Genomic DNA, 17,075 nt, shown 5'->3' on the forward strand with positions numbered 1-17,075 from the left:
AAGTGTTAAAAAGCATGTGGAGAAATCAGAACTCTAACACTGTTGCATGAATGTAAAATAGTACAACCACTCTGGAAATGTAAGTTAAATGTATACCTACCATATGGTCTAGCCATTCCATTCCTAGGTATTTACCCAAAAGAAAAGAAAAGCACATATCCAGAGGAAGAGTTGTATACAAATGCCCATAGCAGCTTTATTTGTAATAGCCCAAAATCTGGAAACAACCCAAAATCTCCATCAACTGGTAAACGGATAAGCTGTGATATAACCATATAGTGGACTACTCGGAAATACAAAGCAATGAACTATTAATACACGTAACAACATGGATGGGTCTCAAATAATTATGCCGAGTAAAAGAAGCCATACACTTCTGACCACTCCCCCCATACATTCTGTATTGTTCCATTTGTATAAAATTATAAAATTACAAAAAATGAAAACAATTCTATATTATCAAAAAACAAATCAGTGGTTGCCTGGCGGTGGGGAGACATGGGGAAGGGTGGGAGGGATTAAAAGGGGCATGAAGAAATTCTGGGGGGGGTTGATGTTCAATATCTCGACCGTGGTGATAGTTTCACCTATGTGTGAAACTGTATTAAATTATACATATTTTATTTAGAGAGAACACAGAGGGGTGGGGCAAAGGGAGGAGAGAATCTTAAGCAGGCTCCACACTCAGTGTGGAGTCCAATGCTGGGCTTGATCTCATGACCCTGAGATCATAACCTGAGCTGAAATCAAAAGTCAGTCATTTAACCAAATGAGCCACCCAAGAGCCCTAAGATTGTATATTTTAAATATGTATGGATCAATATATGTTGATTGTACCTTAATAAAGCTATTAAGTAAAAATCTTGTGGCAGATCTGCATAATACCAAGTTAGAAAGATAATTGTAAAGATGAGGCAGGTTGCAGAATACCAGACTCTTGTTTTCCCAAAAGAAAAAATATGTACATATTATTAAGAGGGATATGCAATGAAACACTGGGGCACTATGTGCTAATCATTAATAGCAAAGAAACATTAAATGATTCAAAAATATGTTACAGAAGCACATTTATTGACATGGAAAGATGCTCACAATATACAGTTGGGGGGGGAAAGCAAGTTACAAACAGTACTTACAGTATGATCTTGTTTTAGTTTAACTATTGAAAAACCTCAAAGCATATAACCTAATATTTTCACACACTGAGACATTCTCTTCAGCTTGCATCAGCAGTTGTAATTTCTACCATGAGTTATCTGATGAAGGTAGAATAAGTGAAAAATAGTAATTCCTCTTATATCAAACAGCCTATAGCAACTCCTGCCTTCTTTACAAGTTGAGTGCACATTCAGCAATGAATGTGTAGGTGTATGGATGTATGTGAGTGCTGTTAGTTATCTTTTTGTGTACATATGCTTTATTTCTGCAACGAGATTACATAATCAGTATTTTTTTCCGTTTTGCCACTTGAAGCCACAAATGGATTTAAGCAAATATTAATGAACAAGTTAGCCTACTTAAGATGAACTGGTTCACTATCTTAAGTAAAATGTTAAAGTTACCCATCTACACAAGATAAAAAAAAAACAAGATAAAAATCAACAGATGTTTTCAGGTTACAATGCAATATTCATTGGTATCTCAAAAATGGTCTGGCTCAAACCTAGAGACTGTGGCAGGTAACATCATGTTAAAGATGTAATTTATAATGTACATACTGTAATAATCAAAACATTATGCAAGGCTCTTTAGGAAGAGCCAATTAGACTTTGGAGATTGTTCAAAGACTAATATTATTATTATTTCTTATTATCTTATTTCTGGCTCATTTTACATTGTTTCAATAATTACTTTAACTTCACGGAAAATGGCCATCAGCGTATTATAACTCATGTGATCGACAACTACAATTGAACCCTTTCTGATATGCTCCTTTATGTTAATAAATATGGCCACAGCACTAACGAGATTGGCTTTTGCCTCTTTCTGGTTAAAGATGAGTTTTAAAGCTGCTAAGGCCTTTGCATTGATCATGTCTCTGGCTGCAGCTGGATTTTCAGACATATTCAAAAGTACTTTTAAAACAAGATTTCTGGTTTTACGATTACCCAAGGATAGCAAGTGGAAAAGCTCTGAAAAGTAATTGGCAACAATGTGGTGATGGTCAAAATCAGTAGTCAGTTGCCCTAGTATCCTTAATCCAGATTGCTGTCCCGGTGAGTTCAAGGGAAAAGACATGGTTTCCTTACACATATGCTTAACATGTAATTCAATCTTGCGTTGTCTCTCATCCCCAGAAGGGGGATTCAGAGTAATTATGGCCTTTTTTCTGATTTCAGAGGAAGGAAAACTGAGCAAGCTTTCAATAAGCGTCACGACACCCACCTCATTAATAAACTCTTGGGCAAAGGGGTGAACATTAATGATCCCCATTGCAATTTGAGCTATTTTATGAATGAGAGGATCAGTAGTTGACTTAAGTAAGGTAACAAGTTTTTCAAATTCCTCAGAATCCATGTAGCATTCCATTTTGCAAGGGCAAGCAAATGGCTTAATCCCATTCATTTCCCTGATCCTGATTTGGCGTCTAATCTCCTCTATGGTCTGGATGCAAGGGTCAGAACCAAATGGGTACTCTGGGACAGGCTGTGAGCACGAAGTAGTGCTCCTAGAAGGGCATGTTGTTGCCACAGGCAAAGAATGGGCATTTTCCTCAGCTGAGGCCAGGACAATATATGAAGGAGGCTTTGTCTCAAATGGGACTTGGGATCTAAATCCTAACACTGCTGGAGTTACAGCAGGGGCTTTAGGCCAGATAGTTACCTCAGACCAGTCCTTAGGCCTATTTTTTTCATTAATTTCATCCACAGGCTGGGGCCTAACTATCCTGCTCACAGGTCTAGGATTAGGGTCAAAACTAGTTTCATCTCCATCCCAAAACCAGTTTCCAATAACGTTTTCTTCCTCCTCCTCCTCAGTCCCTTGCTTAGCTTTGCAGCTAGCCTCAGCCACAGACTCTAACTTTTCAGCACAGGACGGGGAACCAATACCAGCTTTACCTTCATCCTTAGCACTCGAACGATTACTAGCCTCTTCTCCATCCCAAAACCAGGAACCAACATTAGCCTCTTCCCCAGTCCAAAACCAGGTCCCAATACCAGCCTTATCTTTACATGTGGACTTGGTCTCAGCATTAGCCTCAGCCACAGAACAAATCCCAGATACTTTAGTGGCCTCATCTCTAGCTTTGGGACTGAAATCTGCCAGGGCTCTTTCCCTTCTCTCAGTAACAATCTTGTTCTTAGACTTTGCCTTCATGGCTGCCGCTGCATCAGCTTGAGACCCTGGCTTGGCTATTGCTTTGTCCTGGGTCTTGGCTACAGGTCTGACTACGCCAGTAGCCTCCCTCTTTGCTTCAGCTTGTAAACTGGCCCGTTTTTGAGTTTTGGCTTTGTTTCTACCCTCATTCTTAGCCCCAGTCATGGTTGAAGACCAGTTATACAGATAGCCCTGTATAATCTTGGCCTTGGTTCTTGTGTTGCAGGTCAATGTCTCAACACTCTGACTGGGTCAGACATAAACTTTGTAGCAAGAGTTAGTCATCAGCTCAGCAGTCACACAGTCCCCTTTTCCAACACACAGCCTCTGTGAATGATACAGAGAGAAGACAGAGGCATTCAGCCTGAGTGAAGATGATGGTTCCTGAGTGCAGACCTGTTGAAGGTGATGATCTGCCACTCCAAGGCCACTACAGCCACCACTGGAGATGAACCTGAGGTGGAAGAAAATGAGCTTTAAGTCACTTCCAACTGTGATTCTCTATGCAGATAGCCACATAAGGCATGAGAAAATAAAGATGAATTGTGTGGTAGAATAGTAGAAAACTCTGCTACCTCATTTTATCCCTTCCACACTCCCCCTAATGCCCAACAATGTACTGCCCAGGCACTAACACACTGTTTTCTCTATATCACACTGGAGCAGTGATAATGGAAAAGCTTCCTGAAAGTGAAAGAGCCTAACATCCAGCCGCTTTGGTATATACCACTATACTCTACAGGTCTATCCCCAGATAGGCTTCACACAAACCCATACTCATCTAGTGCAATTTTCTCCCCCTTTCTTACTTCCAGGAACAATAAGCCCTATAGCTGATGTACAGGCTGACCTATGGACAGGAGGTATACAGGAGGGCTGGAATTTTGAGTATTTGGTAAATAGACATATACTCTGGATTCTAAACCTAATATATGCCTTTCCAAACCTAAAACTTTGGTTATATAATGTTTCTAGCCTCCTTGGTCCTCCTCATGGCTTGCCATGCCATTTCCTGGGTATCAGTTACCATATAAGCAAAATCCTGGCTTAACTTATTCCCATTTCCTATAAACAAATGTGAAGATAGAAGTGTCTGGAAAGTTGGAAGACAAATGGCTTCAAGATATGATCTGGTCTTACCTACTTGCCAAAAGCCTATTTCCCTCCCCAATCAATAGGGGTACTCATGCTTACACTCACCTTGGATCCAAATGAATAGTTTCGTTCTCTTGCTTAATTCAAAGTGGACAACTATCTACAAATTTCTACAGGAACCTATAAAGAAACAAACTTAAGAATAGATAAAAAGGCAAAAGAGAAAAAAATAGAAGAGACTGAGCTAGCCCAACACCCATGACAAGTGTTCTAACACGTATATCTGTTTACTTGAGGCCAAGTTAAAAGTCTCCCTGTCTGCTCCTACCAAATGATTCTGCATCCATTCCCCTAAGACCAGCAGCTTGTCTCATTATACTTCCTCCCAATTTTTAGTTCTGTCATTTTCCCAGCAGAGACCACATCTCGTTCCCTGAACAAAATGAGATGCAAGAGTGGATAGTGTATTGTAGGCAATTGTATTTAGAGAGCCATCAGTGAAGGTAATAGTGACTATTATTTCAATACCATCTTTGCATACCCCTGCCCCTTACTTTTCCCCATGCATACATAGACCCTACCTCATTGCAACCTATGCCAGCCAGCCCACACAGCAGGGATCCTCAGGGACTCCTATCCTTCCCACCAAACAACAGGTCTTTAGCTGGAGAAGAGTCACATCCTGAAAAAAGGAGGAGGAGCATGAATGCAAAACACCAAGAGAATATATTGACAACAGCAGGAAAATACCAGGTTAATAGATTCCCAGAATTCAGGTCCTAACACCACCTGTTGAAGAATCAAGAAGTAAGTATAGGGATCCCTGGGTGGCGCAGCGGTTTGGCGCCTGCCTTTGGCCCAGGGCGCGATCCTGGAAACTCGGGATCGAATCCCATGTCGGGCTCCCAGTGCATGGAGCCTGCTTCTCCCTCTGCCTGTGTCTCTGCCTCTTTCTCTCTGTGTGTGACTATCATAAATAAGAAAAAAAAATAGGGATCCCTGGGTGGCGCAGCGGTTTGGCGCCTGCCTTTGGCCCAGGGCGCGATCCTGGAGACCCGGGATCGAGTCCCGCATCGGGCTCCCGGTGCGTGGAGCCTGCTTCTCCCTCTGCCTGTGTCTCTGCCTCTCTCTCTCTCTCTCTCTGTGACTATCGTAAATAAATAAATAAAAATTAAAAAAAATTTAAAAAAAATTTTAAAAAAATAAATAAAAAAATAAAAAAAAAGAAGCATAAATGTCATAGGTTCTAAATTGACCCATCAGAAAACATTCCCCTCTATTCTGACCCATTCCCACACCTCAACATATTAAAGTGGGATGGAATGTTGGAAAATAAAAAAAGAATCCTGGAAGAGAAAGGTGAATTAATACCATACTGTTTCCTTACAGGGACCCTTCCAGTAAAAGGTGATCTACTCCTCTTCCTGTCATTTCCTTGCAGCCGCAGTCCGGGGGCCGCAGGGGCCATGGTTCTGGCGATAAGAAGTCCAAAAAGCGTAGCCGGCGCAAGGAAACCTACTCGATGTATATCTACAAGGTGCTAAAGCAGGTGCACCCGGACATCGGCATCTCTTCCAAGGCCATGAGCATCATGAACTCATTTGTGAACGATGTGTTTGAACGGCTGGCTGGCGAGGCTGCCCGGCTGGCCCAATACTCGGGCCGGACCACACTGACATCCCGGGAGGTCCAGACAGCGGTGCATCTGCTGCTGCCCGGAGAGCTGGCCAAGCATGCTGTATCTGATGGCACCAAGGCCGTCACCAAGTACACCAGCTCCAAGTGACCCAGGGACTTCCATTAATAAAGAGTAAGATGCTCCCAAAAAACAAACAAAAAGGGTTTTGCACCCAGTTAAGGGTGCAAAATAGAAGTATGGAAGGCATATACTGTATTATGAGGTGGATAAACATTTCATTTTGATGTCTTCATAATGTACCCACTCAACTGCCCTTTTCTTAATGCGCCAGACCTACCGCGCAGAGAGAAGACTTTGGCATCAATCAGCCGCCTGTGGTAAGGGACGGCACCCGCGGCGCGGGCCCAATAGGGCCCTTTCCAGAATCAGGGCCCGGAGTGGCCAACTCCACCCGCCACCCGCTCCCGCCAGCGGGGCACAGCGCTCGGACGCCGCCCCCCTCTCCCGCCCCGGCGGCTTCCCTGGGCGCCCCCCACCCCAGCACCCGCTCCGCCATTTCTTCCTCGGCAGCCTCCCCCCAGAGCTCTCCCCCGGCACAGGCACCGTCGAGGGCGGGTCGCGGGTCCCTGGAAAGGTGGCTGCGGAGTGGAGGGCGCAGTTCGTCTCCACAGGATCCGAGGGAGCCAGCCTCTCCGGCCAGCCCCGTGCCCTGGGCCCGGCCCGCGCGGGTCGTCGCCTCTCCTCGCCAGGGGTCCCGTGGCGCTGCGCACCTCTCTCAGGCACCAGCTACGACCGGGTCGCCTCCTCTTTGCCAGGCTGCCAGGGTCTGGGGTCCGGGAGGGCTGGAAGCGGGCGACAGTGGGGGCCTCCCCGCCTCCCCCACCCCACGACAGCCCCACTTGCCTTCACAGGCTCAAGGTGCCGGTCGTTGGGCTCCCGCTCCTCTCAGAGCTCCTCACCCGGATTCCCACCGCCTTGCGTGCGGCCACAATTGCAAAGAGGCGTCCCGCCCCCCCCCACCCACCCCCCCCGCGCTGCCGCACCAAACTGGGCAGGGGCTGCGCAGGATGCGGCACGAAACGCTCGCGGCGAGGGTGTCGGGAAGGGGGGCGGAGGGATACGGCACGAATGGGCTCGACGCCCCCTCCCCGGCCCACCCTAGTTCCGACCCAGAGGGGGCGGGGCCGGGAGGAGCCCCAGCCTAAGGGGCGGGCTCACAGCAGCCCGCCTCTGCAGACAGACCTCGGCGGCGACCACCCCCTCACTGCTGGCACCGCGATATGTGGGACCGGGGGACCGTTAGCGGTGGGGGCTAGCATCGAGAGACCGGGGGTGAGGGGGACGGGGGGGGAAGGGCGGAGAAAGTGCGCTGCAGGCAGCAGCGGATGGATATCAACCGCCCCTCGGTGTGGGAGAGCCCCCAGACTGCTCACCGTCTGCCTGCCCCCCTCCCCCATTCCGTCCGCCACCCTCACTCGAGGCTGGTGGGCGAGGGGCTGTCAGGACAGCAGGCTGCAAGGGGAGAGACGACCTAAGCCCAGACTGCCCCGGAGGTCCTGGGGTGGCCCTTTCCTTCATTGCTTCGCGGGGCCACGGAAGGGAGGAAGGTGGGCGGGGGTTCCCATGGAGGCCTCACCACTGCGCCTTTTCTAATGCAAGGCGATCTACACACCTGTAACCTGAGCAAACCAACCACTGCTCTGCGCCCATTCTTTCTGCCACACTGCTGTTTTCCCCGCCTCATTCAAACCGGTAACATGGACGGGATGAGCACTGGGTGTTATTCTGTATGTTGGTAAATTGAACACCAATAAAAAATTAATTTATTAAAAAAAAAAAAAAAAAAACGGTAACATGCTTTGCCATTTCGCGGTCCTCACAGTTAGTTGCCCAAGAAGGAGGGCCGTTTTTTTCCCTATCAGGACCCGCACTGGGTCATACGATCTTTCCTGTCTGTTGCCCCCGTGGCCCGGTGCCGGGCTGGTCCTGGCTCCTCTTCAACTGGGCTATCAAGTCTCTTGCAGTCCCATCCAAGCTCTCACGATCTTCGACAGTGTGGAAATGTGGCAGGGATTAGAACCAGCTTGGATCTCAGCCACTTGCCATACACACTTGTCTAGTTTATCCATTACAGCTGTTAATATATTAAGCATTCTTATTTTAAATTCCCTATCATGTACTTCCAAAATCTGAATTATATCTGAGTCTGGTTCTGATGGCTAGCTTTGTATCCTCAAAACGGGCTTTTTTCTTTCTTTTTAGCATGCCTTATAATTTTGTGTTGAAAACTGAATATGGGGCAGACGGGGTGGCTCAGCGGTTTAGCGCTGCCTTCAGCCCAGGGCGTGATCCTGGAGACCCGGGATGGAGTCCCGCATTGGGCTCCTTGGATGGAGCCTGCTTCTCCCTCTGCCTGTGTCTCTGCCTCTGTGTGTCTCTCATGAATAAATAAATAAAAACTTAAAAAAAACTGAATATGTTGCATTGGGTGATAGGATTTGAGGTGAACAGACGTTTAGCAAGAAGTTTTAAGTTTTGCTGATTAGTAGTTGGGCTGTGGGTAATGTTTGCTGTAGTTCTAAGTGCTATGGTCTTCAAATTCCTCGTGTCCTTATTTTTATCTCCCCTCCAAACTTTGGGCTTTCCTAATTACTCCTTGCAGAGTCTACTTCTTGCAACTCCTTTAGCTATACTCTACTGTTATGACATTGGAGGCTTGTTAGCAATGTGATAATGTGTGGAGGAAAGCAAGTGTTCTATAATCTTATGATTAAAAATCAGTGTTTTGTGGGCCTGTGTCCCTAGGCTATTACCTTCACAAGTGTTTCTTAGCTTCTTTCTCTTCCTTATGTAAGAATGGAAGGCTAAAGTGGGCTGGATAGGAAGAATGCCTTTTCCTCAGCCGAGATAAGGCTCAGGGAAAGACTTTTTCACTAGTAGGCCTTTATCACAGAGATGGTTCATGGTATATTCACAAGAGTGTATTTTCCCCTCCCACAGCCATGGGGATCTTTCTGGGATGTTCACTTGTGAGAACTTGCTGGAATTCCTAGAGGGTAAAGCCCACTAAATCTCTAAGCCTATAAGTCCCCATGGGGTTTCTCACTCTCAAACTATTCCACATCCAGTCTCTAGTAATTTGTCAAAATTACCATTTAAGTGTTCTCACATGTTTATATTTCTAACATTTTCTGTTCTATGTAAGGAGAGATAGGCTGTGCCTCTCCAGATTTGTCTTTTCTCCAGAATTTGGGGTGATTATTTGCCCTGTAACCTCAGTTATTTTATGGGCCTAAGATAAGTCATTGATTCTCAGTTTGTTCAGCTTTTTATTTCCTGTTTAGAAGTACAGGAGCAATGATTTCCAAGTTCTTTACATGTCCTAACTGAACCTGGAAGTCTGGCCTATAGATTTTAATGGGGTAGCTAAAGACCAGTGAACACAGCATTTGTCCTCTTCCTTTTAGCTGTATATTCGATCTTGGAATAAAGTTGCCCTTGAAAACTGAGCTGTTTCGTAAATACTGGCTCTTTCCCTTCCCAGGTATAGAATATTTATATGGTTCCCTGAACCTGGCATCTCAGCCCCTAAGTTCATAACCTGGATCCAATGCAGATTAGAGTTAGACTTCCAAAATCAAAGTTCTTGGTGGTGAGGTCTGAGCAACTGTGACTTAACCCTGGGAGGAAAAAAGTCATCTTTATCACCACCACTACCACCACCAAGAGGCACTGCACTATACTACTAAGTGCTTCCTTAGACTAGAATGGCCAGTTTCTGAGTTCCAAAAGCACTTTTTAAAATGCGCCTGGATGGTAGCGTAAGATCTTTGTCTTCTAGGCTCTACTCTGGAACTTGGCCAGACTTTAGAGCCAGGCAAAAACTGAAGAGAGACTTTACCATTCACTATTTGTGTCATGTTGGAAAAAGTACTTAATGTCTATATAAAAGGCTGTTTATAACTACTTCACAGGATTCTCGTGCACACTAAATTAGGAAGTATCTGATAGTGTGAAACACCTGCATGTATCAGGTCTTTCTAGTTCCTTTTAAAATTGTGATCCGGTCATATTATGAGATAGGCTGTGGAAACTCAAAATGAATAGATGAGAACTTGGGGTGCCTGGGTGGCTCAGTGGTTGAGCATCTATCTGTCTTTGGCTCAGGTCGTGATCCCGAAGTCCTGGGATTGAGTCCCACATCAGGCTCCCTAGGATCCTGCTTCTCCCTCTGCCTATGTCTCTTTCTCTGTCATGAATAAATAAATAAAATATTTTTAAAGAATAGGTGAGAACTCCATGGTGGCTTTTAGTGGTCGTAACTGATGAGATATTGCTACTGTGCTCTTTGTCACTGTAACCTCAGTATTTTGTATACTGTATTGCTTACCATAGCCCCTTACTAGAAGAATGCCATGTTTGCCTCCCCGCTCCTTGTAGTCATGTAGCAAAGGGGGGCTGATCCCACTTCCAGGGGTGAGTCGGCTTGCTCGAGGGGTAATCCATCCCCGTCGTACTCCCTAGTTCAGGGAGGGGTGGTGATATAACTCTACTCAATCAGGCATTAGGGGAAGATTGCAGAAGGACTTCTTTTTTAATTTTTTTTATTTTTTTTTAATTTTTATTTATTTATGATAGTCACAGAGAGAGAGAGGCAGAGACATAGGCAGAGGGGGAAGCAGGCTCCATGCACCGGGAGCCTGATGTGGGATTCGATCCCGGGTCTCCAGGATCGCGCCCTGGGCCAAAGGCAGGCACCAAACCGCTGCGCCACCCAGAGATCCCTGCAGAAGGACTTCTGAGGAAAGTGCCCTCACTCATAAGAAAAGGCCATCAGGAAGGCTTGTCTCCTTTTCTTTCTCAGGAAGTTGCTCGACACCTGCAAGTGTTGCAGCTACCAAGGTTCTAGCTTTAGAACAGTTGATATTGTGAATAGCAGAAGAAAGAGATGGAAAAAAAGTGGAGTCCATAGCTGAATCAAACAACCATCAAGGCTGCTCTGCCTCAATACTTCCAATCTGTGGATGATAATTTCCTTATTAAGTTTGTTTTAGTTGAGTTCCTTGTTATATGAAAATAGAAAAATCCTAAATGATATGTATGCTCAGGCACAAAACCACTTTTCAATGAGCAATAGTTCCTGACTTTTGCCTGCCAGTGAGCACCTACATCTTAAAACCTGTGTCAGAAACTCGTGTTTCCACGTGAAAGGAAAACTGTAGATTCCAAACACCTTGCCTAATGATCGCTAGAGGTCTGACAACTGTGATGGGCTTCTGTTCTATATTGAAAAGGAAAGCTTCCGGCAGAAAACCCAAGCCTTTCCTTATCTAAGGAGCTCAGAAGTACATTAAGTACCTGAGCTCAGTTAGTTTCAGATCAGAGAGTCATTGTGTGAAATGCACTCTTGTGAAATATCCATAATGTAGACATTAGAGATTGTCTGCTTTCAATCCAGGGCACTGTAGTGAGGTCAAGAAGGACAAACTCATAGTGTCAACAGTTGGAAAAATTTGGTTAACTCTCCCCAGGTGCACTGCACTAAGCAACATGGGTATAAGAAGAGGTGAATATTTAGGATTTATCAATTGAGACTTTGCCAGGCACTAGAGGATGAGATAGGTGAGTAGTGAAAATGATGGACCATGAGGGACCATTAAATTGAGAAGGAAGGAAAAGCTGGAGTAGGTTGATACACAGGAAGAAGGAGATAAGGGACAAGAAGTCTAATAACACTCAAACTTAAGTTTCTTTACAATGAATAAAGTATTTTGCCACAGGCTTTAAGAAACAAAACCTGATGATGAAGATAGGGATGGTGATGATGGCAGCTTTTACTGATAATTAGCACTAGAGGAATATAGATATAGTATAATGCTAACGCATACCAGCTCTAGATTCCACCTACCATGGTTTGAATCTCAGCAACTGTGTTAACCAATTCAGTGAGCTTGGGTAAGTAGTTTAACCAGTCCGTGCCTCAGCTTCCTCATTTGTAGAATGGAAGCAACAATAGCACCTACTCCATAAGTTTGTTTTGAAGATGAAATAAGTTAATACATTTAGAACCCTTAGAAGAGTATCTGGCTCTTACAAAGCACCTGATAAACCTTAACACTAACAATAATTACTAATTATAATTACTATTATAAGTAGTAAAAGGCTCAAGCATTGTGGTCAGACGGGTTTGATTCATACTTCTAGATTTCAAATTTCTTCTTCTATCTACCTGTCCTTCAACAATAGTTCTATCTTACTCATAAAAAAGACTCCAATAGGATCCCTGGGTGGCACAGCGGTTTGGCGCCTGCCTTTGGCCCAGGGCGCGATCCTGGAGACCCGGGATCGAATCCCACATCAGGCTCCCGGTGCATGGAGCCTGCTTCTCCCTCTGCCTATGTCTCTGTCTTTCTCTCTCTCTCTGTATGACTATCATAAATAAAAAAAAATTAAAAAAGACTCCAATATATGATATAAAGTAACAAATGCTAAAACAGGGCCAAATAAAATACTATATAAGTATAAAGGATGGAGGGATTACTTCCTACCATCATGCAAAGAGTAAGGGTGAGGGTATCAGAAAGACTTCAAACCCTAACATTTGAGACTGAGCCTAAAAGGATGATTATGTTCCCACAGGCACAGAAATGGTTACAAGAGCATTAAAGATTGATGGAGTAGTGTGGGGAAAGTCACAGAAGGAGTAAAGCACAAAGTATAGTTGGGTTGGCCAAAAGCAGATAGTCCAATGTGGGTTGAGTGCAGGCAAAGTGGAGAAGGACTTAGACTAGTGTGAAGCATCTGAGAGTGACTGCCTCTTTAAACTGTGTCATTCTCCCTCTGCCTGTGTCTCTGCCTCTCTCCGTCTCTCTCTGACTATCATAAATAAATAAAAATTAAAAAAAAAAAAAAAAAGGGATCCCTGGGTGGCGCAGTGGTTTGGCGCCTGCCTTTGGCCCAGGGCGCGATCCTGGAGACCCGGGATCAAATCCCACGTCGGGTTCCCGGTGCATGGAGCCTGCTTTTCCCTCTGCCTGTGTCTCTGCCTCTCTCCGTCTCTCTCTGACTATCATAAATAAATAAAAATTAAAAAAAAAAATAAACTGTGTCATTATCTAATTCTAGTCCTGGCCCTGACTTGGAAGAATGTGTTGGGAGATGGAGATAGAAAGGTAGAATTGTATGGAAGGGTGCAGGGCCTTGAAACTCTCCATAGAGAACCTGATAGTATTTTATAGATGATATTCCATTGAAGGTTGCTCTTTTAAAACTAGGGGCAGAGTAGAGTGCCAGTAAGTGATAACAGTCCAGCTGTACTATAAAAAGATACCTTTCTTTCATGACTGGAGTGATGACAAATCTGCTCTAATTTTATCCCCAGGCAGCAACATTTCAAGTCAAGTGACATTTTAATGATATTAAAGTGGTATTACTTGAGATAGCCCATAATATTAATCCAGAAAAGGGGCAGAAACAAAAGGGCCATATGAATGATGAGGTTTTTACTTCAATTACACCCCAGGAAAAAACTGATGGATGATCCTCTCCCCTAAAAGTCATACACAAGGAGTGATCAGAACAGAGATAATCATCTTCATACTTGGGGACACACACACACATAAACACACATATCACACTTACCCCACCCTTTGGCCAAGACTGAAAAAATCCACAGGTATTAACTGGCTAAGTATCTGCTTCAAGTTGCACATGGGACTTAGAGGTATCCAGCCAGGCCACAATGTGAAGTTCCCCAAATAACAGCACTCCCAACAGGAATACTTGGTTGAGGGAGCTCTAATTTTAAAAAATATATAGAAATTATAGAGAACTTTATTTCTTTTTCTCATTTTTTAAATTTAAATTCAATTTTCCAAGATATAGTATAACACCCAGTGCTCATCCCATCATGTGTATAGAGAAGTTTAAAAATCATTTGAATTGTGCAGCTTGCCACAAAAAACACATGCTACTTTTTTTCAACCATAATATACTGGTGGCCTCTGCCTCCTTCATTTTAACTTGTTTATATATGATACATAGGATCAGAGACAGATATTAATCTAGGGATGGCTGCTAAAAATAGGGACATGTGACACCATTGTTCTGACATCAATTCTTTGACACCAACTACCTGGAGTTAGCATCAGACTCCACAGGTTTAAGGGTGCAGTCCTCAATCCTCAACAATACTGCCCCATTTCAGATCAATTACAAGTCATGGGGGCCTCTCATACTTCTGAGTGATCAGTTATAAATTTAGGGTCTCTCATGACCCCTTCAGGTTTGATAATTTACCAGAACTCACAGAACTCACTAAAAGTTCTATACTGGAATTACAGTTTTATTATAAAAGATACATATAGAACAAGGTCTGGAAGGGTCTCAGACACACAGCTTCCAAGCCCTGTTCCTATGGAGTCATGCCACATCAACCTCCCTGGGTATTAGTGTTTTTACCAATCAGGAAGCCCCATGGAGCCCTAAGTGTTCATTGGAGTTTTGTTATACAGATAGGATCCATTAAATCACAGGCCACATGACTGAACCTAAAATCCAGCCCTCCTCCTCTCTCTGAGAATTCCAGCTTACTTAAAGTTCCAACTCTAGTCACAGGGTTGGTCCTACTGGTGACCAGCCCGCATCCTGATCCTATCTAGGGGCCCACCAAAAGTCACGTTATCATAACAAATACACTCCCATCATTCAAGAAATATGTAGGTTTCTTGAATCTCTGTGCCAGGAACCAGGGATAAAGGTTAAATATATTCTTTCTTATAGCACACTATGTTTGAGGTATTCTCTTTTGTCAAATTCTAAAAACACACAGACGGGAAAACAGAGCTTGAGGAGAAAGACTATAATCTGAACAATGGACCCAACGCTTATATTATCAGAGTTCTGGAAAGAGGGGGGAAGAGAATATTTGTTATTACCAAGCAGGCAAGAAGGAAGAGAGGAGGAGGTAGTGCCAGGCCTTGATCTCTGTAATTTTACCCCACATGCCCACTGCTCAATCCTAGCTTTTAAATGTAAACAGGATGGCCTGAAGTATTAACTTAGCATGGTTTCAACTCTACACTGAATATAAAATAAGGATATAACAGGGCTTGGGAAAACTCATTACTTCCTGGCAATGCCTTCTTAAACTGCATCTGTAGCCAGTGGATGCATCAAGGGAACCAAAATGTCAAGGATTTACCAAGGGCAGGTACCCAGGATGAGACCAAAAGAAAAGGCCCTAAGAAACGAGCAAAGAAAAAAAAAAAAGAAATGAGCAAAGAACAAATCACAAGGAAGAGAACGAAGTGTCTACAAAGGGAAACATAGAGACCATCCATAAAATGGTTTCTGTCAGTGGTTCCCAGAAAGAACTGCCTCTGAGGCTCAGGACAGCAGGGGTAGGGAGCCTCAGATCAAATAGCAACTTCTGTGCTCCTCGATGGGAAGGAGCTGCTGCCTGGGGCTAAGATCCAAGGATCATCTTGGGAGTTAAGGAACTTGGTGGTACCCCAATAAGAAATTCCATGTAAAGGGCCTGAAGCATCTAGGTTCCTTCCTCCTGAGTCTGTTCCCCTTTCCCTTCCCTAGAGCTGATCAGATTGTGGTTCATTATATTCCTGCATCTTTTAGAACCTGGAACCTTGAAGTATAAGGCAGATGTAACCCTGCCTCTTTATCCTGCACCTTCCCCCAATCTTGATCTGGTCTCAGCCATCCTCAATGTCTGGAAGAAAGATAGGCAGTAGAGAGTGAGTGCCAACAGGCGAGAGGAAAGAAGCGTAGCTCACAGTTCCCATTATTGAGGAAATTTTTTTTCTGTACCTTTCAAGATTTGTCTAGCTGGAGTAAGAATCCAATTGATGATACAGATTAACAGGAGAAAATAAAATTTAACTTCACACATAGAGGGAACCCACATAAACATGAGATTCCAAAGACAGTCAAAAAAATGAGGCAAGTTTGTCATACCTAACTAAGAGAAAGGGTAGGGATTTGGGACTTCAAAGGGAAGGAACGCAATTCAAAACAGGAAAGAATTAAACTTTGGTAAACAAATGTTAGTGGGGCCATGCAGAAACAATGGGGCATAGAAAGGAATTTTAACACATACTTTACTAAATTCCTCCCTGTCAACCACCCCTAGTTGATATCATACTGTAGTTATCTATGGTGGTAGCTCTCTTCCTGGAGCAGGTTCTCAACCTAAATTCTTTTTAGGTAGTTGGTGGGGAAGGTCAAAGTTTCCTCCTCAATCTTTTGGGCCTCAATTATTTTCAGCTCTAAATAATCCGCATGCCCAAATGGCACATTTTGGGGCAGCTTGCCCTAGGCCCCAACACCATTCTCACAACCACTTTCCAGATCCAGCGCCTGAGTTCAGAAATTGTCACTTCACCATTTCCTCTCTCTGGGCTCCTCTGTAGCCACCTCCCTCCGTGTGTCCACCTCCCTCACCCACAATAGAAAGAGTCACACAGAGCTGGGCAGGGAGGCTAGGTGTGGGGGAGGGGTGTTCAGAGGGCAGGAGACAGCAGAGAGCAGGAGGGTCCCAGGCACTTCCGGCCCCCACACCTAATAGTCTCAGCCACCACCTGCCACGGATGCCATTTCCCCGGCCTCGCACCCACCTCCTCCAACAGCAACCGCTGCTTCTCTCCACGTCCGCCTCGCACAAGATGACTTCCTGCCTCTTGAGCTCCTGGGCGAAAGACTGAACCCGGCTAAGACGCTGGCAATAGGCTGACGGGCTGTGCCCTCTACCAGCAAACGCTGTAATTCTGGTCGCCTGAGAAATTCGTTTCCAAGTTAGTGCAGCATGGAGGGACACCCAGGGACACCCACCCACCCACCACAACATCCTACCGCTCCTCTCAAATTGTAGTCTGTCACTCGTCAAGTGTATGTCCTTCCTGCCTTGTCCGCGCTGCACACCCCTGTGCTTGCCCAAGTGAGAGCGTGGTCACGTGACCCACCACCAGCCTCACGTGACCGCGCGGTCAGTCAGCTTGTCTGCCACAGC

The 17,075-nt window shown here is 44.7% G+C and overlaps 1 protein-coding gene and 1 pseudogene across 3 annotated transcripts; one reads left to right on the forward strand and one right to left on the reverse strand.

The window, feature by feature from the left end:
- Window positions 1–1,050: 1,050 nt before the first annotated feature.
- On the reverse strand, window positions 1,051–17,075 carry GPRASP3 (G protein-coupled receptor associated sorting protein family member 3). 3 transcript variants are annotated; one of them, XM_077889218.1, is made up of 5 exons: window positions 16,919–17,075; window positions 16,684–16,841; window positions 4,995–5,095; window positions 4,519–4,593; window positions 1,051–3,772 (listed from the first exon to the last, which is right to left on the reverse strand). In XM_077889218.1, the coding sequence occupies exon 5, from the start codon at window positions 3,481–3,483 to the stop codon at window positions 1,831–1,833; it is 1,653 nt and encodes a 550-aa protein (XP_077745344.1). In that variant the 5' UTR covers window positions 3,484–3,772; window positions 4,519–4,593; window positions 4,995–5,095; window positions 16,684–16,841; window positions 16,919–17,075; the 3' UTR covers window positions 1,051–1,830. The 3 variants fall into 3 exon arrangements, with proteins under 3 accessions (XP_077745344.1, XP_077745346.1, XP_077745345.1); XM_077889220.1 differs by lacking the exon at window positions 16,919–17,075 and having other exon boundaries at window positions 16,684–16,897; XM_077889219.1 differs by lacking the exons at window positions 16,684–16,841; window positions 16,919–17,075 and adding an exon at window positions 6,956–7,236.
- On the forward strand, window positions 3,693–6,244 carry LOC144308856 (histone H2B type 2-K1 pseudogene; annotated as a pseudogene).

The sequence above is a fragment of the Canis aureus genome, chromosome X (assembly GCF_053574225.1).
Source record: "Canis aureus isolate CA01 chromosome X, VMU_Caureus_v.1.0, whole genome shotgun sequence".
Classification (NCBI taxonomy): Eukaryota; Metazoa; Chordata; class Mammalia; order Carnivora; family Canidae; genus Canis; species Canis aureus.